At 45.4% G+C, this 25,816-nt stretch overlaps 1 protein-coding gene across 3 annotated transcripts in view; it reads right to left on the reverse strand.

Annotated features, from left to right (window-relative positions):
• The window catches only part of kcnk9 (potassium channel, subfamily K, member 9), a 38,676-nt gene continuing 12,860 nt past the window's right edge, over positions 1 to 25,816 (reverse strand). For all 3 annotated transcript variants that reach the window (XM_035635296.2, XM_035635295.2, XM_047332236.1), the window contains one exon: positions 1 to 992. In XM_035635296.2, coding sequence (XP_035491189.1) covers positions 109 to 992 — 884 coding nt within the window. In that variant the 3' untranslated portion in view covers positions 1 to 108. The remainder of the gene's footprint in view (positions 993 to 25,816) is intronic.

Raw genomic sequence — 25,816 nt, forward strand, 5'->3', positions numbered from 1 at the left:
GGGGGGGGGGGGGAGTGCTGAAATTAGATTTGGTAAGGAGCAGCATTGGAAATGTTTGACCTTGTGTAGAAAACATGGAAACTCATTAGTCCCGTGTGTGTCGGGGGCTTAGATAGATTTCCTTCTCCTCATGAGCTGGTGATTGTCCGAGAAGCTGTGGAGGCCCGGCGACACCGAGCTGATGGGCGAAGGGAAGAAGCTGTTTTTCAAGGTGCTGGGCGAGATCTCCTCGATCCGGTAGGAGACTGAGTGAAAGTACTGGTTGGGGTTCAGCTGCGAGCTGAATGAGTTCTGATGGGAGAAGGCACAGCCCAGACCTCCCATCCCTCCCCCAGAGCTGCCAAAGTCATGCGAGTGGTAGTGCATACAGGAGCAGACTGACTGCAAATCAGTCACCTCCGCCCGGTATGGCTTGCGCCGCTGCCGGCCTCGCGGCAGCGACTCATCCTGGATGTGGATGATCATGCTGTTCCGGTTGCCAGCCAGCGAGGCCCGCTCCTCCGCGTCCCGCCGCTCGTCCTCGCTGTTCATAGTCAGGAAGCGGAGCACCACCAGGTTGAGGAAGGCCCCGATGACTGTCAGGCCCACCAGGATGTACATGAAGCTAAAGGCCACATACAGGGGCTTCTTCTGGAGGGCCCGGTTCTTTTGGAGGGCCACAAAGTCCCCAAAGCCTATAGTTGTTAGTGTGATGAAGCAGTAATAGTAAGACTGGAAGAAGCTCCAGTCCTCGTAATGGGAGAAGGCGGCGGCCCCGATGCACAGCGTGCCGATGCAGGAGAAGAATCCCACGGTGACCATGTTCTCCATGGACACGTCGGTGATGCTCATGCCGCAGCACTTCTTGATGCGCTTCAGGAGGTACTTGACAAAGGTGTTCATCCTCTCGCCCAGACTCTGGAACATGACGAGAGTCAAAGGGATTCCCAGGACGGCGTAAAACATGCAAAAGGCCTTCCCCGCGTCGGTCCCCGGCGCCGCGTGGCCATAGCCTGAGGAGAGAGCAGACAGACAGCAGGAATTAGTCATGTGGAAGGTGTACTGAGTGCTTGTGAAGTTGCGGTGGCGTCACTGGTGCTACCTGTGACTCATTGAAAAAGAGAATGCAACAACAGCAACAAACAAACAAAAAATTCCCTAAGAGCCGCGAGCGCTGCCAAAAGGGGCACTGAGCAGGAGCGTGCACACAGAGATGTTTCATTAATCTTATTTGGGCTCAAAGATTGTGGCGGGAGGGGCGTCCAATTAGTCAGAAGTTTCCGGTGAGGTAGAAGAGTTCGGAGGAGGGAGTGAAAAAACGGGGCCATGAAGGAGCCAGTGAGGCTTTTATCTTAATTAAACTTTATCTTTAGACCACAAGCTGCTGACTCACACACACACACACACACACACGCACACACACACACACACACACACACACACACACACACACGCACACACACACACACACACACACACACACACGCACACGCACGCGCACGCACACACACACACACGCACACGCACGCGCACGCACACAGACTTTTGAAAATCAACCTGTGGGGCCAACAATCGGATTCATATGCGAGTTTTTAATTTTCAAATGTAGCATATATATATATATACGTATAAAGGTTTTTTTTATGTGCTGTGCGGGATGCAAATGAAGTGACTCCAGAGAATTTGCCAGTGAACGTAGTCCGGCGATGTTGCACACGAAGGAACGCTCACTGATTGTCTCCTCCACCGCAGCCCGTCACTGTGAGCATTAAACATGACAATCACGAGCCAGAAAAAAACACCCACCGTGTGCAACACTGCCTTCCGAATGGAGCCGAAATATTTCCGGCGCACGGTTGCAGCACTTTTCTTTTTTTACATCTCAATTTTTAGACAACGCGCTGAGCAAGTTTTGTTTTGTGCTCAAGAATATCGATTCCGTGTTTTTCCCGTGAGGCTTTCCACCCACGCGAGCATGTGTTTAGTTATGCACTTCAATAAAAAGAAGACAAAAGACCTGACTTGCACTAGCAAACAGAGTATTTGTATTTGCTCGTACAACGTGCGCTAACGGCCAGAGGATTCATCAGAGGGATCCAAACGGGAACATGCTGTAGGAGCACGACGACGAGCTTTACATCATCACGGTTTGAGAAGGAGGTTGAGATGTTTTTATTAACTTAAATCTCATTATTAGTTATTATGAATAGTGGCATTTGAATGGTCTTGCAGCACCCCGTGGTCTGTCTACATTACTCTGTGGCTCTGCAACACATCACACATCCTGCTGCTCCGATAGGTCGTGGGTCCGTCGGATTGCGTCCCCGAGGCATTTTGGCCCGTGACCACTGATGACGCTCCTCGGGTCCCGGACCTATTTGCAAATGCGAATTGGTCCCGCTAAGGTCGGTGGGTCCGTGGCAAAAATATACAAAAGGTCAGAGGGCAAATTCATACTGTGAAATGAGAGCGTGGGTCTGAGGCGTGGCTTCGCTTTCCTCATGTGACAGAGGCCTGTTTTAATGTGTGTTCACAATGAGTCTTAAAATAATTTGTACATTAGATCGTCAGACCTCTAAACGTCTGTGTTTGATCAAGTGTCCCGTCTAATGGGGATCTGTCCTTCATGTGCAAACAGTGCGACTCTTCGTGTGTTTTATCCTCAGTTATTTTGCCAATAAAAGACGCCTCTCCGCTCACTAATCGGCACGAACACGACCTCTCCGCTGAGCACACACTCGTTTGTACAGAGCATGTCGGGAATGGGACTGATACCGACAGGGGGGAACTCTGCCATTGCGCTTGCATTGATTTGAGGAGGCCAGTGATCGTAAATCGTAGGCCGACACTCAAAAATGAATCGCAACCGCGTCCCAACTTCAATGAGACGTTCTGGCCGGCGGCCGGCACTCGTGGAGAGCTTTGAGCCTGCAGCTGTTTGATAAAACCCCCTCTTGTACTCTACCTGTTCAGCCAGACAGACAACGTTACCAAACAGCTGGCAACGCGCTGGAGCGGCGAGCGGCTAAAGAGAGGAATGTTGCTCGCCGGAGCTCGAGGGGACAAAAAGCGGAGTGGAGAGAAGAGTGAACGTTGGATGTACATCCACAAGGTGCCCCCGAGAAACATGACTCCCATTGAATGCTAATGTGTGGTGTCTTTTCAGGTTGTCCTGGCGCCCTCGGCCTTTTTAGTTACTGCAAATAGATATAAACGTAGAGTGATGGAATGTTTTCTTCTGGTTTGATTAAAGTCACACTCGCAGTAGGTGCTATTGCATGCGTGCACTGTGGACTAGTGACAGATCCTGTATGATATAAAAAAATAAAAGCAATGGGAATCAACGGTGAGGGATTAGTTTCCCCCTTCATCTTTTTGTTGGTATCTGCCGTATTCCGAGCACGACATCAGCTGTATGGATCCGACTCCGGAGCTTCAGTGGTTCACTGCTGACGGAACAAATGAAAAGGAGAAGAACGTCCAACCCTTATCTCCATGGAGCCAACAGCTAACGGACGCCATGGCAACAGCCCATCTCCCGTTTTTTATCCCGCCAAGCCCCCAGGTTGTGAGAACCTCTACTGTAGGTTAAGTCCTTATTACTGCCACTACTGTATATAGTTTGCAATACTTTGCCTGCAAATTTTTTCACAAGTTGAAGTTCATTTCCAGAGCACTCGGGGGGGAATTTAACTTCACCTCAAAATGAGTCAGGGTGCGGACTGATTTGAAAAATGTCGAGTGGAATCCATGAGTACGACGGATCACTCTTCACCCTGTGGACAGAATCGTCTTAACGCGCAACCCGCGTACTGAAGAAAAATGTTTATTAAACAGCAACTGGGTTTTCTAACCTGCCTCCACTCATTCCCACATGACTGAGGTTCCGTGCTGTTGCAGCCCGAGCAAACCTTTCCATCGGGGAAAACCCTGCCAGGAGAATCCGATCTGACCGACATCTGAACCAAATCTAAAACCGCTACGGTGTTCTCTGGGAAAGTGTTTGGCATTAATGGGAAGTGTGCGGGTTCTCAAACGGCTGGTTGGCCCCCCGAAGGTGGAGCCCCGTGCAGGAAGCTGTCGGATCGGCTGCAGGACGGAACGCGTTGCTGGTGTGCGCCGACTGCCGATGAGCCGATGGCATTCTTTGAACGACGGTGCGCACACATCGTTTACGCACACGCCGTATCGGCGACGTGAATTACCTCGTCGCAAATATCTGAAGACACACAAATCTTCATCGCTCCCTCGCGGGAAAATCAATGTTAGCGTGCTTTATGGAAACAAGACAACCAGGCCAAATATGATGCAAACCTCCAACGGGTGGCTCCATCACGGCAGCAGATATGAGCAATTCATAGAAATTGCCTCTTCAGTGTCCCCAAAGAATTTATTCTCATTCATGCAGGGAGAAAAAAACATATTTCACAGACTTTGCATTCTGTTTATGAAGAATCAATTTGGGACAGGAACGCAGCAACATGCTCGCGGCATCGCAGACGTGTTAGTCAATTACAATTACCTCTCTGGACCCATTCGCATTCTCACCCGCCATCTGTCTTCTCCCCTCCTCGCTCAAATTAGCAAATTAATTGATATTGATCCTTATTGCTCAAATTTGTTTCTCGTGGAGTAATTAGGACGTAATGAATTACGGTGGGGGGATGCGGGGAAATTACAACCCCATTTGATTTGCGCTGCAACTTGATGGAGCTCCTCCACAGATCATCCGTCAACATTACGTTTTGCACTCAGAGACATTACGCCGACAAACAACTGTTTCTGTTTGGGGCGAATCATTTGGGCCAACTAAATCGGAGGTTACTGGGCATCGATTGGACAGTCGCCAAATGCAGGGTTATCACACTTGTATGTGTTTCCTGTTCGATTTTTCATCCTCTTTTTAAGCCTAAGACTGGACAGAATGAACGTGTGATCCGTGATAAACACCAAGGAAGTCATGACAGAAGTATATTAAAGATTTTTTCTTTCAAAGCAGCGATGAAATCCTACACCCTCAGCGACGTCATATCGGTTCGAGCTCTGGATGCTTCGGCTTGAGATCCAACATTCATTAGTGTCGTACACATTTCCGAGGCAATAAACGCGGGATGATTAACAGGGATTTTCCATGGGGCGCGGCGTGATGACCTGCACACCTACGGAGCGGATATTAACTCTCTAAATGTAATCATCTCTGTGACATTTTCATATCAAATAAGAGCTAATGTCCACCATGGATTGGTTCAAGACAATAAGATGATGAGTGCATACAGAGACGGCCCTCCCTTAAGGCAAACTATCGTGGCTGCTTCGGGTCACGCAGCCGCCAGGGGGCGGCCAAAGCCACATGTCGTTAGCTCAACTATAGGGTGGCTAATGTGATCTTGTTACTGATGGGGAATCGATATGATATAAGAAAATATTTGTTTTTTTAAGGAGGGACTTTTAAATCGTTGTTAACTCGTCTGGGTGCTCGTGGGTCAGGCCTCTTCACAGGGAAAATGTAACATTATCTACACTGAAAAAAAGAAAATGAAAAAATTGTAACTCAAATTAAAGTTTTCAGTTGTTTTGTTTTTAAGTTGGTGAACAATTTTCCTTTTTTTCAGTCTACATTGCATGCATTTGTTACAATAAATTACTCTTTTTAAAATTGTTTGAAACAAATTGACCTTATGTATGATCTAATTATTATGATCAAGACAATGCTTTAAGGTTTAACGTGACAGACTCCAAATGAATGGGGGTTTTACCTGTGTACAAGAGCCCCAAACTCACTCTGCTCAGGGCCCCCTGCCCCATGTACAGCGCCGGCCCTGTGTACTGATATTCTACTATATATACTATACATTTAAGCTCAGCAGACTTTTCAAGAAAAGTTTCACTGATTCGCAAGTTATGACGCATTTCATGAGTTTTGGTGAGTGTTATATTTCATAGCCCTGAATAAGTTAAAGGGGAAAAAATATATGAATTGAATACAATGGAGTATAGCTTAATCTTTGCCTTTAACTTTTTTCCAAACTGGTCTCTTGGAGTATTTCTCTGAACTCGTTGATGGGATGTGTGGCTTTCTGCAGCATCACTGCACTGTGTAACCTGTTTGTCCCCGTATAATGACTCTATTATCTGCTGTTGTCTTGGGAACAGACATATTTGCTGTGCCACACAGAGAGACCTGCCATGCACAGGTGCCTTTGTGCTCGTGTGTGCACAGGTGAACGTGCCTGTCCGTGTACGGCACGGTGTGCGGTGGAGTCGAAAGAGACCCGCGCTCTTTAATAAATGTTCGAAGCGCGAGAAAGGCCAAGTCGCTCAAATATTACATAACACGAGTCGTGCTGAAACTGGACGGTTGTTTCTCTGTGTCTCCATGCAGGCACCCAGAGGAGAGAGGAAGAAGACATGGGACATGGGATGGTTGCCTGCTTAAACTATAGTTTAAGCAGGCAACATCTGTTTGTCAAAAAACACTTTCATCAGCCAGAAGCACAACGTGTTTCTATAACAGAAGAGAATACGCCACAATTCACTGATAGATACGCTCTAAAAGTAATTTACAATACTCTATGGCATTACTTAATAAGCCTGGCACTGGAAAGGTGAAATGAAACTGAATCTTCCAGCCGTCTGCAAAACATTAAGCATAAAAGAACAGCATTTAAGTACAGCCGCTTCTCCCACAGAACATTTCCATTTGAACAAGTTTTCTGTACCACTGCACATCTGTCGAGTCACTCTTCAAATGTTGGAACAAACCCCGAGTGGGACGCAGAGGCGCCTCCTGAAAATAGTTCTAGTGTCATTTGGAGTAGGAAGAGCATTATCAGACAACGGATGATAATAGTTTTGAAGGTATTTGATCATAAAGCCTATGAGACTAACTGAAAGTGTGACCCAAAGTCAGCAGCAGGTGAAAAGTTGAGGAAATTCAGGAGTTGTAACAAACCCCCCCTGAGGGGAACATGAACACGTTTCCATATGTTATGACAATCCAACCGTCAACCACCTCGTGGCACTAAAAGAAAAGTCTGCGATCACAAAAGTCTTTAGGTCACTTGATCTGTGCACCACGAACATCTGTACAACATGTTTTAACAATCAATGCACAAGTTGTCGAGTTTGTTTTTTCTCTGGATAAGCTAAATTTTTACATGCTGGTGACACCAGTTAAAAAGACAGTGATTCAGTGGAATGACCAGGGTTCATCCTCTGAGCACCATGAATATCTGTAGGCCTACACCATCTACACCATCCATCCGAGAGTTGTCGAGTAGTTCCACTGATGACCCCGAATGTCGACCTTGTGGCGGCGCTACGAGAGAAGTCAAGCCACCAAACTGAATTTGGATTTACCCTCTGAGGAGCACGAATGTCTGTATGATATCATGGCACCCCATCAAACAGAGGCGGAGATTCTACGTCTGGGACAGAATGGTGCACCAAGATGATTGCTGAAAAAACGAAAGAGGACAATATTAGGCCGATACTACATCAAGAGGTATATCACCACATCAGAGATAAATATAATCCCCCAGAGGAAATGCAAATGTGTTTTCCAGCTATCGCAATTGAATAAATGTATCACACCTCCTGTGTCTCTCCGCATATGACATCCAAAGGGCCTCTAATGGTTTACACATTTATGAATACACCGAGACAGCGCTCATCATAAACTGCATGACTCAACCTTTGTTTGGCTTCAATCCACTTTACTATGATTTATTTTGAACGTCTGCTGACACCCACAGCGTGAGCCTCCTAGGTCCAGTGGGGGGGGGGGGGGTGACTCATCGTTGCTCAAACACCAAATCGGCACAGCTGGCAGCCTAAATTCAATTTTTGTATATTTGTATAATTTAAGCGCAAACATACTTATTTTTTCTTTCCTGTACCTGGAGAAAAGGGAACATTTCATTACCAGACGGTGGTTGGATGAATTAACTTAACAGCCTTAAATTAGAAGAAGTTGAGATGCTAAGATCCATCAGACTCTCGTCTGCTACTCAACATTGACAAGATTTATCAACACAGATCTATGCAGCATTTCTCCGTAACATTTAATATTCATGGCTAAATAATCCAAGTTGAAGTTTGGAGGGAAAGCCTTGGCTGTTATTTATAGAGTTTAATAAAGTTTAACACAAGCAAACAACCCCATTACTGATTCTAAATCTGATTGTGCCATCAGTATTGCTGAATCCTGATTGGTGCAAGGATATAAGTTACATGGAATTAAATCAAAATAAAAAGTTGAAATGTTCTAAAAAAGCTCAGTAAATCTATAGCTTATAATCATCTATCTCACATAATGTTAGCAAGTTAAATCTACGTTCTCTCTGTCTTTGTTCCTTCTTTCTCTCTCTCTCTCGTCTTGGCCGGTGTCACCACTTTTTCTCCACTTTCTCTGTCTTTTTAAATTAATAGCCTCTGTAGAGTTGAGCAATGGGAGCTTAATGAGGCCAATGCAAAATATATGTATTGAAAACACTGATCTATTCTTAGTGTAAAAAAAAAAAAGTGATCATTGAAGATTGTTTTTTTCCCCATATTATTTTCTATGTATTACCAAGAACGGGAAGAATAGACTTAAGTTTGAATTATGTGCTATTCATATTCAAGGGTGGACTGGGGCAAAATATGGCGGGTCTGGGTCTTAAATGACCTTTACTCCCGTATCTTCTTAAGAATTTTCAAGTACAGTACGTCACAAAATGAGCCATTAAAATATATTTCACCCAAAAAATAGTAAGCTATCATATTAATGTCTCATAACTGATACCTGTTACTTGCATTTGTGATTGTGACTGATATAGCTAGTAAGTCTAAGAGGCCTCCTCCTGTCAATCTCATGCTGACTCATATGCCTATTGCCATCATCCTTGCTTTCTGTCTCATCATCACCCACTCACCCATGTCACTGGGGCCGCCGGCATCCTCACTGTCATCCTCACTGAGACCTGCCTCGAGTGACTTCTCTTTCTTTTCTTTTACTTTATCCGAACCACCTTTGCGTTTCACTGCATGTTTTCTCTGATCAATGATTGTACGCCTCTCCTCAGTTTTCAAGTTCTAACGTGATGTGTCTGATTGCTTGACAACAGCCAAGGGTAGGCAAAGGCCCATGTGGGCCAAAAGGAACCGGCTACGAAGTAGGGATCTGAAAAACAATTTGGTACCATAGCCGATCATATTAAACCGGCCTGCCCCATCCCCTGTCTGGACCACCGATCACACAACACTATGGGCCTGTCGATCATGACTTTATCTTCATTAGATAACAGGAAATGCAACTTTCATTTGTCTGTACTATAACTACAATAAATGTTTCAATGAAACAGTAGCATTATATATATATTTTTTAATTGGATTGAGAGCATAAATTATTCATGTGGAACACAGTATATAATATCCTTTCCAAATAAACATAGTTAATATCTGCTTAACATTTGCTCCTCTTACCGCATCATTTTGTCAGAGAATAAGATAGATTTCCTGACAACCTCTGTTTGTTTTCCATTCATTTTTGACACACGGCTGGTTATGTAACATGTGTCATCCATTATTCATCACACCATCAAGGTAGGCCCTCATTAGCACACACACACCCGGCCCGGGTAGTTACTCTACGAGTGTCAAGCAGTTGCTTAAGCCAGCACCTTTTGCCTGCTTGATCTGCGGGTTAATCTGCCCCGTATTGCCCCAGGTGCCCCGGTGGCGTTAGTAGCTACAGGCCATGGCATTTTAATGAAGGTCAAGAAGAGCAGGGAGTGCAGAGGTGCGGACAACTTGTTCAGCTGTCTGCCTGAGTGGGAACACCATGGTTAACCTCCCCCAGACAGGGCACCTTTCCACACCGGTGCTTTCTGAAACACCAAGTCTCCCCACCATTCCACTTTGTTGTGGTGCCGCGATGGTTATGGTCTTTCAGCCGCTCGTTGCATCGGCTCTTATTGTTACAGGACGGAGAGAAAAAAGCCAAACATTAAATTCTGCTTCAACAAAGAGGCAATTCCTCAATTCCTCTTTTTTCCCAATGTTGTTATTCGAAGCACTTCAAATTAGTGCGGAATTCCACTGAGATCCTCCAGCTTATATAGGAGTAGAATAGTATATAACATATAATGACTCAAACTGCAGGTTATCCATTCATTTTGAGCAAGAAAATTTGAGCACAACTGCCAACTGCCAACTTTGTCCCCTTGTCTTAGTTTCTGGGAAGGTTCAGAAGTGTACAGTGGATCGGCCATGTGAAAACAGGCGGAGCTGGAAACAGGAGAGATGCAGTGAGTTGAACCAAACCATTTTTTTTTTAAGTCAGAGGCAAGAGACGGTGAGCTGAGGGATTGTAAAACAATCTGAGCGGAGCCGGCTGATAATCATCTGTAGGTTCGTCGAAGAACAATAAGTTCCATCCACAAATGTTGAGTGATTTACAGGAACTTGGCAAAAGAAAATGCAAAACGAATATGTACATCACCATCCACTTACATTAGTCAGATCAGGTCTAATAGGGATTCAGCATCGAGATCTATTGGTGGCCCTAATTCTGAAGTCAGGTGCCATAAATTATTGTGCAGTTACTGTGTAATTATTTATACATGCAATCATCACTCACCAAATCCATGTGAAAAATGTGTTTTATACATTAATTTGAGGACCAACTTTCCCACCTGAGAAATATTTTTTAAGAAATATTTTTGGCCGTAGTTTCTTTTTCTACATTTCTACTCAAAATGATTCATTCACGAACGCAGATAGATTGAAATGCACCCAATGCCATTTCATCACACTGTCAACATAAACGTATTGGTTTGCGCAGCTGTACGGTTTGGAAATTGCTAACATTATTTAAATAAGCCAATATTAGCTCTTGGTACCAGCCGGATGTGATCGGCCTTGACCCAGCCACCCAAGAGCTTCTGTGATTCTGCTCCTGTCATGTTGCCTCCACTGCTCTTCTACTTGTAGGAGACAGTGGTTAACATAGAAACATCTGTATTTACTGCAACTCGGCGCTCCGATTTCTTTCCTTTAATTATCTGGGCCCAGAAACAGCCCAACACGAGGTTCAAATCATAAGCCTGTAAGCGGCCTGACATACAGTACTTCATGTTTGCAAGTCAAACACCAGAAACACATTTCCTGTCAGAGAGACAAGTTCTCAAAGTCACTGCACGAGCAAGTGTGGGTCTGCCTGTAATTAGAAATGAATACTAAATAAATAAGAACTGATTCTGCATGTTTGTTTTGGTGTGCCAGGAAGAAAAAATGGGAGACCAGCAGGATTAAGAGATATGAGCGGACCCTTGCACCGTCAATTTACAAAAAGCACAGTGCTGCCAGGAATTTGAGGTCCCCTGGGTTGTCTGTTTGCTCTGGAGAGCTCAAGTTTCCTTGGTGACACGAGGTAGACAGAGCCCAAAAAAAAAAAAAAAAGGCCGAACAGCCTGAACTTAGAGGCTGGTAGTCCCCGATGGGGCCTGTGGATGCTTTGGTGTCGTAGCTCCTGCCGAGAATTTGAGATTCCTTAAATCCTGGGGTCGAGCCAGAGCTAGAAACGTAATCCATCTCATGTGTAAAACCTGCTATATGTCTATCCCCACTGTACTCCCCTCAATGACACTCGCTCCAGACGACGGAGATCCATCTATTCCTTGAACGGTTGTGCTCTTATTATGGGATACTCGCCCTCGCGAGTGTGCTCCCTGATGAATCCGAGCGGCAGAGCGGAATTCAGCGGGAGGCGCGACAAATGGCCCCCAAAGGGCAGAACGAACGGAATCCAACAGACTCACGTCACTGACATATGGGACACACACACACACACACACACACACACACACACACACCACATGCACAAGGCGAGAGAAGTCACTGCCAAGTATTGTAATGAGAAAGGGGAAAGGAAGAATGAGATGTGGTGGTAGAGTGAGAGAGTAGGTCAGCGCCGCCAGGATCAGTGGCGTCAAGAGCGGCAGTGACTAATAGACAGATGTAAAATAAAAATGTGAAAATTAGAAAAAACATGATTACCTCATGACTGAAAAGAAGAAAACATATGGAAACATACATTAAAATGCTGCCAAATTAATTGATGCAATGTCAAACACTAGACAGAGTACATCTATATATCTATATATATATATATATTCTGTTACTGAGGAATGCTCAGTAATGTTTGTGTGCTCGATATCTAGGCACTCCGTGACCTTTCCTACAACATGTACAGTACAAATCACCCTGTTACTCAATAGCACCCGGTGCAGGTCAGCCTCAAACGGTCCGACTGACCAAATCACACCACGACATCATAACCGGCTGCTCAGAGCAATTACCGGCAGAACAACAACCCACTGGATTTTCTATTGCGGTCCTGTTGGATGGATGTGCCCCCCACGGCCCCCCACCGGGGGGGACGTAATACAACAAACAAACACTCATTTCTTTTAGCTCAGTGCGCAATTCAGTTGCGGTGTGTAGTGCCGGCTGAATTATTCAATATTCTTTCCGTTAGGCCAAGCTGCAGCAGACGCCAACAATAAAGTACAGCTAATGCATGTATGTATGTGGCGCAATTTTAATCGTACTTCAAACATAGCCAACGGACCCACGATGCAGGATCAGGTGGGATTGCGTGCATGAGCTGCGATGTGGTCGGCGGCGGATTCGATGCAAAGCATCTGAGGCGAACGTTACAGACATTTCTCTGTATATCTTTTCAGACACGCCGTCTCGGACGCACTCAGTCACACACACACACACACACACACACACACACACACACACACACACACTTCCACAGGGGGGGCCCACCTATCGCCTGGAAACTACTAATCAGCCGTGAGTCACCCGACACCTTATCAGATAGTCATTCTAGCACTGCTCCTCAATCTTCAGTTTTTTCTTCTCACAGCAGCTCCCAGCGCAACGTTGTCGGGGAGCAATTTCAGTGATAAAAAACACAGTAGGGGAATATGAGCATTAACAAAGGTGACTCATGCCTCTGCAACCTTGGAGGGAAATCATCATTCCACATTTTCATTTCAAAAGGATGTTTCACTAATCCCCCCCCCCTTTTGAATGTGCGCCGCGAGCCGTCGTTTTGAAGTCTCGTCCCTCTGAAAACCAACTGTGTCTGTCCTCTGCCAATGATCTCACACTCAGACGGCGACAGACGTGACTGGACGAGTGAACTGCGCTGGGCTCGCCCGCCGGTACGCTGCAGCGACCGTGCGAGTTTGACTGCGGGCGACCGAACACAGGGATTCCACTCGGGAGATTGCTCAGGTCATCAACCTGCGGTTTATGTTGATGCCCGAATTAATGAGCGAAACCTGGATTTATCCTCAGGGATCTGGGCTGAAGGCACATGAGGCGCACAGCGTGAGCTCTCGTCAGATTGACATTTCAGTCGTGGCTCTTCTGTTACATTGGTCCTCATGATAATTAAAGCCGCACTAGGGGACAAAAAGCTGTGTTATCAGGCTCACTTCCTATAAAGCAATGAAGTCGTCGTAGTAGTAGTAGTGGTCGTCGTAAGGTTTATCGTAGTCGTAGTCGTACTAGTAGATGTAGTAGTAGTCGTATTCGTAGTCGTACTCATACTCGTAGTAGTAGTTGTAGTAGTAGTCGTAGTCGTAGTAGTAGTCGTAGTAGTAGTCGTATTCTTAGAAGTAGTCGTAGTAGTAGTCGTAGTCGTAGACGTCAGATTGACATTTCAGTCGTGGCTCTTCCGTTACATTGGTCCTCATGATAATTAAAGCCGCACTAGGGGACAAAAAGCTGTGTTATCAGGCTCACTTCCAATAAAGCAATGAAGTCGTCGTAGTAGTAGTAGTGGTCGTCGTAAGGTTTATCGTAGTCGTAGTCGTACTAGTAGATGTAGTAGTAGTCGTATTCGTAGTCGTACTCATACTCGTAGTAGTAGTTGTAGTAGTAGTCGTACTCATACTCGTAGTAGTAGTTGTAGTAGTAGTCGTAGTCGTAGTAGTAGTCGTATTCTTAGTAGTAGTCGTATTCTTAGTAGTAGTCGTAGTAGTAGTCGTAGTAGTAGTCGTAGTCGTAGTAGTAGTCGTATTCTTAGTAGTAGTCGTAGTAGTAGTTGTAGTAGTAGTCGTAGTCGTAGTAGTAGTCGTATTCTTAGAAGTAGTCGTAGTAGTAGTCGTAGTCGTAGTAGTAGTCGTATTCTTAGTAGTAGTCGTAGTAGTAGTTGTAGTAGTAGTCGTAGTCGTAGTAGTAGTCGTATTCTTAGAAGTAGTCGTAGTAGTAGTCGTAGTCGTAGACGTCAGATTGACATTTCAGTCGTGGCTCTTCCGTTACATTGGTCCTCATGATAATTAAAGCCGCACTAGGGGACAAAAAGCTGTGTTATCAGGCTCACTTCCAATAAAGCAATGAAGTCGTCGTAGTAGTAGTAGTGGTCGTCGTAAGGTTTATCGTAGTCGTAGTCGTACTAGTAGATGTAGTAGTAGTCGTATTCGTAGTCGTACTCATACTCGTAGTAGTAGTTGTAGTAGTAGTCGTACTCATACTCGTAGTAGTAGTTGTAGTAGTAGTCGTAGTCGTAGTAGTAGTCGTATTCTTAGTAGTAGTCGTATTCTTAGTAGTAGTCGTAGTAGTAGTCGTAGTAGTAGTCGTAGTCGTAGTAGTAGTCGTATTCTTAGTAGTAGTCGTAGTAGTAGTTGTAGTAGTAGTCGTAGTCGTAGTAGTAGTCGTATTCTTAGAAGTAGTCGTAGTAGTAGTCGTAGTCGTAGTAGTAGTCGTATTCTTAGTAGTAGTCGTAGTAGTAGTTGTAGTAGTAGTCGTAGTCGTAGTAGTAGTCGTATTCTTAGAAGTAGTCGTAGTAGTAGTCGTAGTCGTAGACGTCAGATTGACATTTCAGTCGTGGCTCTTCCGTTACATTGGTCCTCATGATAATTAAAGCCGCACTAGGGGACAAAAAGCTGTGTTATCAGGCTCACTTCCAATAAAGCAATGAAGTCGTCGTAGTAGTAGTAGTGGTCGTCGTAAGGTTTATCGTAGTCGTAGTCGTACTAGTAGATGTAGTAGTAGTCGTATTCGTAGTCGTACTCATACTCGTAGTAGTAGTTGTAGTAGTAGTCGTACTCATACTCGTAGTAGTAGTTGTAGTAGTAGTCGTAGTCGTAGTAGTAGTCGTATTCTTAGTAGTAGTCGTATTCTTAGTAGTAGTCGTAGTAGTAGTCGTAGTAGTAGTCGTAGTCGTAGTAGTAGTCGTATTCTTAGTAGTAGTCGTAGTAGTAGTTGTAGTAGTAGTCGTAGTCGTAGTAGTAGTCGTATTCTTAGAAGTAGTCGTAGTAGTAGTCGTAGTCGTAGTAGTAGTCGTATTCTTAGTAGTAGTCGTAGTAGTAGTTGTAGTAGTAGTCGTAGTCGTAGTAGTAGTCGTATTCTTAGAAGTAGTCGTAGTAGTAGTCGTAGTCGTAGACGTCAGATTGACATTTCAGTCGTGGCTCTTTCGTTACATTGGTCCTCATGATAATTAAAGCCGCACTAGGGGACAAAAAGCTGTGTTATCAGGCTCACTTCCTATAAAACAATGAAGCCGCTTGGTATTAAAAGGATCACAGACAGCCTGGTTGGTAAAAAAAAAAGCACAAATGACTTTGTAATGTGTCAACATCTGCTTACCGGATTAGCCTACCGAGCATTCAAATTACAATAAATTCAAAGTTACTTTTGGCTGCAATTTGTCAGGATCATTCCAGCCTACCGCAACTCGCGTAATAATAAAATGTTGGTCATCATTTGGTTTTTGCTCATTCTTCTTCGCTTCAACTGAAGTTTGCCTGCTAACCAGCTGTCTGGCCAGTTGGTCTCATCGTTTTCCGATTGTGGGTATAACTGTGACGTCTGAAGCGGTAGCGGCGCTCAGAGGGTGTATTACAACCGCTTGTCTTTTTAAGGCAATGAACATCACCATCACCTGCCCCTGGGAAGAAGTCATGTGCAGCGGCAGAGACAAACTTATATATATATATATATATATATATATATGTTTTTGTATATGTTAAGTTGCAAAAACAGCAGTTTGTTTTGGGGCTCTCCGTACTGTTTGACATGATGAGTTGTTTGGGTGGTGAAAGTTGGTATTAGTAGTAGTAATAGTAGTTGTAGTAGTCGTAGTAGTAGTTGTAGTCGTAGTAGTAGTAGTCGTAGTAGTCGTAGTTGTAGTCGTAGTCACAGTCATAGTAGTTCTGATTTAATTATGGTGATGGTTGGGCCTGTGACATAATTTAACGGTAACAGTACTATTTTCTGGTCCGTGTCAGTCTTTACATATCCCAGCTCTTCCATGCGACAGGTGCATTCCGTCTTTTAGGTACAGTAAGAGCGCTTTGTTTTGTTCGAGTCCTTCCCCCAAATTACCTTTTTACTCTTTGTCATTTTTTTACTTGCCTTTTTTTGTTGCCTTAATGTAAATTTCCTGCCTGCAACCCATGTCGTGTGGAGGAAAGGAAGGCACCAAACAAATTGTGAAATGTTTCATGTGTCATAATGAGTGACTTGCGGTACATCAAAATACACGATGGAGCGTCATATGAAGCAATAAAGGTTCATCACGTGACGTTTAGTGTCGTTTCGCACAGCCACAGTAACGAGCAGCGTCACTGCTGAGCATTAAATAAAGCCATGAACATATTAATTGGAACATCAATTCCAATGATAAATGTGTAATTGATGATATTTTCCAAGTAACTACGCCAAAATATAAAGTAGAAAGAAACCAGGCACCTTTCTCAAACTGCAGCAGTCAGACTATCAAAAAAACAACAACATCTTAGCTGGAGGAGAACATTACAACACAAATGGTGAAAATTTTACCCAAAAATACTAATTTCACACGTCGTGGAAAGGTTTACCGACATTTTCTTGCCCAACTGGAATTTGTTGCAGCCTTTTGTCATGTTTCCCTGATTTTATTGATCACCGGCCATGTTATCATAATGATAAAACTTATGAAGATGTTTAATGGACCAGAATTACCCTGCACAATAAGTCATTCAATCCATCAGGGCTGAGAACGTTCCTTTGGTCCACTCCCCCTCAGTCGGCTGTTCCTGATGGGTCTTTCTTAAATGACAATTAGCAGAGAGCGAGTTTTCCAGACTGCTTGGTCAGAGGCGGCCGAAAAGAGAAAAGCCCTTTCCAGAAATAGATACTCAAACTTTGAGCTTATTCCTCCAATAAACAGGTGAGGAAATGTCAATAGGCCGTCAATAATGTAAAGGACAGTAATTGGTGCCGTGCAGGGAGGCTTACTTGGTCTTAGCTGACAATTATGGGCGAGAGCTGTATGGATTTTTTGCCTCGCCGCTGGGGAGCGAGGGTCCACACGTGCCACCTGATTTTAGCTTGAGACTAAAACTTGTGGTCATGTATCCGTCACTGTAACTCTCCTCTTCATACTGTACTGTGCAACTGACCGAGCCGATGTAAACGGTGCATTTTATATCTGAGGTTTTGTCGAGAGTATCACGTTGACAGCAAAGAGTCAAATATGTTCAAGGCTCAGACTCATGTTTCCGCCGACCTGACCGAAGTCAAATATGAACACTTCGGCTGTGTTTTGAGTCCAAAGCCACTTCTGGGACACTTCTGGCTCTTTAGCTGCGGCTTCGGAAGAAAAAAAAAGAGGTTGGAAGCTGGGGGCCTGAAACCAACGATGCTGATGCTGATGCCCTCTGTAAAGGTGAGGGGGTCTAGGGTCAGGCGATCAATCTCTGTCCGTCATAAGGAAACAATCCATTTAACATACAAGTAGATAAGTCCTATGTTGAATGCTGACAGCTGCTTTAGAAATACAGTCAATTCCCACGTTCTTTTTCTTACTATCAAACAGATCTAGAGATGAAATATGTTCCATTCCCTTGTCTATTATCTGGTTATTACTTTCCGAGATCCTTAAACATCCTGCATTGTTATTATATTGTATCAGTGTCTGCATTCTTCTGTCTTTTTTTTATTTGCTTGGATTTATTGGTATTTCTTTTTGTCCTTTATATTGACTTCTATGCGGGAGGTCTTCTGTAATGATCTCTGTTTGTTTTGTTTTTTTAAATCTCTGGTGTCACATCTGTTTTACACCTAGTAAGTTTACTTTGGTTGTGTAATTGCACAAATTTATGAATGGTGTTTCTCCACCGCGGGTAGAGGCTCAGCTCTGCTGATAGAAAACAAAGCCCCTCCAAACTTGCTCCAGGAGAGTCGTCGTGTCATGTCCTATCAGCTGTACGAGGGGGATCAGCGGGGGAAACCTGCCGCACAATAACAACATCAGTTCTGCTCGGGGTTCATGACTGTCATCCGACATCGAGGCTTAATCTCCCCGCGCTTCCCATAAAATGTCAATTAAACCTCTGTGGAGAAAATGACAGTGAGCGCAGTCTGATCCCCACAGGCCTCCCGGTGGAGAATCAAAACATAATCTTCAGATATTTTTGGAAGACGCGTCGCATTCACGTCCTGCCGCCCGGTCCTGACAGGACTCTGGGGCCGTCCCAGGTGTCACTCCGTCTCCCCTGTTAGGCCGCAGCTAATGAAGCTCATTGCCCGGCATCGGGAGACACAGCCATTGAGTGCTGCTAAGCAACAGGCACTCGCAGTGTTCTCACTTAAAAAAAACCTCCCCAGATATGTTTTTTTATATATTTTTTTTGCGAGATGGAGGCAATGCCGATGTCGGTCCAAGTCGGTCTGCGTTCCTGTCGCACAACGGATGCCGGGGCCGGCCTTCACTAACGGTCAGCGGAGTCACCTCTCGGCTCCATTCTGCGGCTCAGTGCGTCACGTGGCCTCTCGAGGCTGAAGAAACAGCAGTGGCTGCAAACTCGCGTCCCTGTTTTCCACCTTTAGTTTTTAGTTGAGTATATATACTTCACATCCCCTTTTTGTGGCGATTCCTTCTGCAGCTGATTGGCCTTTCTGTCACTAGCCGATGCATCATAATCACACCTGCCTGCACACAGTTGGAGTAATCGCACAAAGAGCACGTGTCGCGTATCATGTCGCGCAATAAACAACTCTAGAGCGATATGGATTTTAACCAGCGAAACAATTCTGATACTGATATGTTTTCAATGTGTCAATGATTCCTAAGCTCTCGATATCAAACCCTGGTGACAAAGACATGCAATTGAAGCTTGATGTTGTGAAGTGAAATTAAAAGCGTTATTATAGGTAACTATCAATAAAAATAAGACAAATATGCATTTTTGGTTAGAATGTTAATGTATGTTTTTATCTGCATTGTTTATTCAGTGGAATAAAAGTTTTCATGTTGGCAAAACATAAACGCTGATGCTGATATGTCCGTGACGGGCACATATCGGCCAGACTGATAGATCAGTCGACATAATTCCATCATGATTCCTTCTATTTATCATGAATTGAACATCATACAATTGAGAACAGAATGTGTTTGCATGCAGGCTGCGTGTGATGCTGCGAGGACTGCAGCGCTCATCCCGCTGGTTTCTTTGTTTGCTTTTTTCCAACCTATGTAATTCTACTGTCGCCGTGGTATCGCGCTGTATTTGTCTCCCAGCCTTCCGGGGGGGGGGAACCGAATTTAGTATCAAGAGACACTACTCATGTATCCAAAAGCGCTGGCGGACCGCACACTGCGCACAAGCCGCCGACGCTGATTTCATGCTGCGGTTCTTCGGCAATAACTCGTACAGGGGACCACACACTCCCACTCCTTCCACAGATGGAACAAAGTGGTTGTGATAAGACCTCGTGGGTGTGCATTACGGCGCGGCGCTGGCGAGGGGAAGAGGCTTGTCAGGGTTGCAGCAGGAGAGAATTAGCAGCGGGCGTTCGGTGATGGAGAAGCAGTGGTCATTTTGCAGGCTTAACTCCACCTGCTGAAAAATTACATTAAATGGCCTGAGGATTGTTTTTGTTTTTGTTTTGCACCGGAGGTAATTTGGAGAGATCATGTGTCTGATAGGAAAGTGAGCAGCATTCTGTGTGATTCTGGGCAGCCAAAGTGTGTGAACACAACGATGAGCTCGGATGCAAATTCAACCCTGTGCCGGAGCTACGAGGAGGAACACCGGGCAGCTGGGCGGCCGGGCACCGTGGCACGCTGACTCACAGCCCCTGGGGCGGCCACGGTGGATCAAAATGCAACTCGCAAGCCCAAAAGAAAAAAAGGATTTGCGCTTCCCACTTGAGGCTGCTGAGAAATATCGGTTATTTTCAAGCGACGAATACTCATATAGGATCGTGTTGTTCTATATGTGTACACACACACAGTATACGTCAATATGTACTGTAATTATTGGGAACTATGTTTCCGCCGTGGATTAATAGACATCTGTTGCACTAGCGAGCATTTCTACAGTCACAGGACGGTACATGACTCACGCCACCCTGCACACCGATGCGGCGGAGGCAGGCCTTGAAGTTGGGACCAAGCAACAGGCTGAACTGAGATCCCAGACCACTCCACGAGGAACACTGGAAAGGGGACTCGTCCGAAATGTTGGTCACAATCCGTCCATTGTTTTCTCCTCCAAATGAATTTGGCTAACCCGTGGTCAGTGCTGACGTCTGACCATTCTGCTGCAGCTCAATTTTCTTGCCCTGTGGGACTTCTTCTCTGAGAGATCCCCGCACTTGGTTTTGTGAATAAAATTGTAACCGCACATGCGTACTGTATATAATATTAAGTCAGGCTTGTTATCTATGGTATATATTTTTGATTTATTAAAGGGATAGTTCAGTGATTTTGAAGTGGGGTTGTATGAGTCACTTATGCATAGTCAACATGTGACCTCATGGAGATGGTGGTCAGCGCTGGCATCTTACGGAGTTCGGAGGACTCCCCCTCTATCTTCTTCTCTCCTGCAACATGTTACCTCCATTTTCTTCCCTGTTTATCTCAGCTGCCTATGAAGGACAGCAGAGGGACATCTCCTCCCCCCAAAAATTAAAAATAATACTAGTAATACTTAGAGTCCCTAGGGTTCACCAAGCAACGCTCTCCACTCACGGCGGCCCGCTCGGGCCTGGATGAGCCCACTGTGCCCGTCGCTTGGCCGCTGGGCTTCGCCTGTGCTGGAGCGGAACAATCCAGTTGCCGCCGCGACTCCTCTGAGAAAAAAACTCTGCTGGTGAGAGGAAGCCTCCCGCCGGCCTGTGGGCTTTTATCTTCCCCCCCCCTCACACCGGCGAGGAGACGCAACACAATGCTGGCCACAAGCCATCAGCGTTGTTTTGATGAATGAGATCGGAGGCACGGAGCAGAGAAGTAGCACTGACAACAGCACGGTCCAGGAAGGGCAAATATGCTGCAAACAGAGTCCGCTCGGCCTCGGTCTGTTTCTTATTTTCTGAATCTTCTTCATCTCTCGCCGCGGCCTCGTCACTGCCTGTTTCCAGGTAGATACCCTTTGGAGATGACTGACAAGCGCTCGAGCCCGGGAATGAGATGGACGCGAGGAGAGGGGAGCGCGATGTACGAATGCACATCCTGCCCCCGGAGTTGAAGACGAGGACACCGTGGCTTCGAGGGCGCTCCGGCTCCGGGACTTCGGCTGAGACCTGAGGCTGTTCCCCGGCTGCTGCGGAGCAACGTCTCCACACGCCACTCAAACGTCCCCGGAGCGGGAGGAGAGGCGCAGGAATCTGTTTTTATAGTTTGAGCCTCGGTAGGAAGTTTCAAGGTTATTTTCTCCTTGGGCCTCATTTTGGCCTTCGCTCTCATCGTTTATCACATCAACAAAATGAAATCATGCCGTAAGCAATCGAACACGTGGGCCACATCATTCAGCACAGCTCACCTACTCCGCCTATCCAATGATACAAATCAATAAATATAGTGCTGTCTGATTATATAATCTAAAAATATCACCAGGGCTATTTGATAAACCTCCCCTGTAGAGCCCCAGATGTCATTATTAACGTGTTTCCACACTCCCTATGAGAAGTTTTAAAATGACGTGAGTGTCCCTTTAAAGGAAGGAGAGTTTAGACATACTAGACTCATTTGGACTAATAATATCTCATGTCATTTGTTGTTGTTGTTGTTTTTCTCCATGTCGAAAGCCACAGGCATACGCCGCGCCGCACCGAGGGGCCCCGTGTGCACCGTTTACCCTCTGAGCGGCGAGAAATAGAGCGGCCGCTCCCACCGAGAGCGCCGGGCGCCGCGGGAACACACTGCCATCGATCTGCGTGGAGACCTCCATCAGGCTCACAGCTGGGACACTCCGGCGAAGTGAAAATAATCTACTGCGTGCAGAGTCCAACGAGGGCGAACACCTCAAATCATTTTTCAATAAGCAGCAGTCACGCGGCATATTAACAACTCTCTCTCTCTTTTCTCTCCTTCTTTTTTTCACAAAGGAAGGTGAGACCACATTCATCAAGCGCTAGTCAGAATTACAGCAGGCTGCCAAACAGCAAGGTGGGTTTTTTTGTATATATTAGTGCCGGTTTCTCTCAGGCCTCCCCATAAATATACTCTGATAGATAAAACATTTACTATTTATTATTATTATTATTATTATTTTCCCCACGACTCTCCGAGTTTTGCCATTTCCGTGCTTTGAAAAAAAGATATCCATTATCGTATTTTTTTCTGCCGCTTCATGCGTGGTGCATTACAATGTGTGGTTGACGTCCGCATCGCCGGCTGCACATAGAGATGAAGAAGAAAAGGGTTCAGCCAATCAGACTGTTGCCGGACTGGACCTTAAATAGCCCCTTTTTCTAGTCTTAACAAACATTCGACCAATTCCAACATTAATAATAATAATAGTAATAAATGTTATTTGTAAAGCCCTTTTCGGTGTTAAAAGCTATCCCAAAGTGCAACAGAGTAAAACAAGATTAAAAACAGCAGCACAAAAAATACTTTTTTAAGAGAACACTTTTTTAAAAGAAAGTTTTTTTAGGCCCTCCTTGACGGAGTTAGTGGTTTGTGGAGCCCTCCAACTCCTACGCCAAACTATGTTGTACGTGTTGACAACGACCATATCGACCGTTTCCTAATGTAGCGCCTCTACAGGTGACAGGAGGTACAGTACGCCGCAAATACCTCAGCGCATCATGGGCCTTTATTTGCTCTACCAACGCATGGTTGATGAGCTTGTCAAAGTAAGAGTTGGAGTTGGGGTGACACTGCAGAGAAGCAGCATGACTACTTTGTGAGCAAATCCATTTAAATACACAAAAGTGAGGGACTTACCAGGTCCGCAGCTGACCGCGTACATGACGACCGCTAGAGCTCTGCGTCCTATAAAAGGACCATACTCTATATGCCATAATGCGCTGCTACAAAAAACGACTGGACGTTTTTCGGTGGAGGAAAGTCTAACGCGTTCACACAGCGCTGCTGTATGCAGCCTACATTCCATCACACGTCATTCACACACTGCTGGATACAGGAGACACCAGGGGGTTCGGTATATTAAGGACACTTGTATGCAGACCGGAGGTGCTGGGGATTGAGACGCCGACCTCCCGAAGAGTCGACGGCCGCACCACCGGAGCCACAGCTGCACAGCCATGCTGGCCGACATCATGCAGGGCCAGTGGGCAAATAGCAAGTTAGCAGAATGAATGACACAAAGAGGATGCTTAGTATTCAAACAGATCGATGGACTGGACCTCACTCGAGGGAGGGGTGTTCAGCGAAGGTCATTTTGGGATAAGAACATGGCTGAATATTGCACCATGCGTTGTTTCGTGATTCACAAAAGCCCAACCTGTCTGTTGCTCCTGACGAACTAGACACGCGCGTATGAGAAGCATTTTCCGAGCAACTGATCTCCAAGGGATCATATGGACATTCAATCTACATATGAACATCATTACATGGCGACACGATCGCCATGCCAACCTGACTGGCTCCCTCCATAATGTTTGCCGGAACAAAACACCCACTGGAGGTTCGGTTTCAAAAAACTGACGCAATTAAACCTCAAGTTAATTGATAAAATGCGCTTCATGTACATCCAGGTAATATGAAACCATAGGGAATAACAATATAAATAATCTGAATTTATTTATTTATTATTATCTTGATGTTGTAATCTCTGGTCTGTCATTGAAGAACTAAATCAAATGTATATCAAGGGCAAAATAACTAGCCTGTTCCAGCCACTTTCACTTTCTCCTACAAAGAACCAAGTGGAAAAAATGACTCCAGCTGACGGGATTGCTATCACTTTTACAGGTGTCGGGTCGTAAGCAAACATATAGGACAAATAAAAAACTGACCTCAATTCAATTCAACAGTCATCACATGTCTTTGGTACGACACCACAGATGTCGAAGTCCGGGATCACTAAAGTCAGAGGGGTTCGTCCTCCGGGGACCGTGTGTAGCTGTTGAGATATTTCTAAAAAAATCGTCTAAAAAATAATGCCCAGCGTGCATCGCCTTATGGACGGAACTCCCTGTGAAAACAGATGAGTCTGAAAACCTGGTGAAATGAAACTCGATTGCAACAACACGCGAAGTCTGATGTCCTACGGTGAGCTCAGAACGTGTTTTTGTGTCAAACCATCTCAATCGGTTGAAAACACCTCTTTTGCATTTACAAATATACCCAATCATTTTTATTGACTGCTGCCAAAGAAAAGATGTGTGGAAATCGCGAGTCCTAGGTGTATTGGAGATTTACATAATCCATCCTTAGTAATGGTAAACCCGGGGTAATACAGCCGACGTGTCGTGAGGGAAATTCAGATGAGCGGGCGGGTCTGTCGACCGCACCGGTGGTTGTGGTTTTTGACCTCCGAGTGAGAGCGTGGACAAAGGACAACCAACACAGCTGGAGAACCATCGATGGTCGGTCTTTTTGGGAATGACTGAAGTCTGCTGCCTGCCAGGAGAAGCAAAGGGCAAAACAGCCCCAGGCTACGGTGAAGGTTACATGCAGATCTCCAATCAGATTCCAAAGAAAAAGACCAATCTCTCTCTCTCTCTCTCTCTCTCTCTCTCTCTCACACACTCACACACTCACACACACACACACACACACACACACACACACACACACACACACACACACACACACCGACACACACACACACACACACCTAACCTTTAACCTTAAAACACCTTCAATAATTGACATTATGAGCAAGTCCCCATAATGTGGCCATGTTTTAGGTCACCACATCAGTAGTAATACCTGGACCACACAAACACAAACACAAACACACACACACACACACACACACACACACACACACACAAACCATTGTCCACATGCTCCACGAATCCTCCCCTGTTACGATCACAGTGTGTGTTTTCAACGAGCTGAGCGGAGGCAGAGTGCAGCTTTTAGCAGCCTTTGGCCCGTGTGGAGGATCAGACAAATCACAGGGGCGCAACGTGTTGTATGCAAATGGGCCCTTGAAGCCATTTCTAGACCCTGAACATTTTAGACACCGCACCGTGTCGTCGCTCGAGTCAAATGTGTTTCTTATGTTGCATCTAAATCACACACAAAAAGGTGATATGCTTTTAACTGGGCCGGAGGATTAAAACACAACTCAAAACCAGCTCTTTATATAGAGACGAGGTGTGGGGGACAGTTGCTGTCGTGGCGTGATGGAAACCGAGCCACAAAGGCGCCGCCGCATGCGACTTATCCGCACAAAGAGCTTTCTTTAAAATAAAAAGGACAACTGACGAATTGATCCGTGAGCGTGGAGCACGTGTGGACAGCGCTGATTCTTCGATCAAGCAAATGACAGGGCTTGATCTTCCAACCGGCGACATTCATTCAGCATTCATGTGGCGTTTTGTGACCTTTGTTCAGGTGGTAGTACGTTACATTAAAAGCTGCACT

This window comes from Scophthalmus maximus, chromosome 5 (genome assembly GCF_022379125.1).
Source record: "Scophthalmus maximus strain ysfricsl-2021 chromosome 5, ASM2237912v1, whole genome shotgun sequence".
Classification (NCBI taxonomy): Eukaryota; Metazoa; Chordata; class Actinopteri; order Pleuronectiformes; family Scophthalmidae; genus Scophthalmus; species Scophthalmus maximus.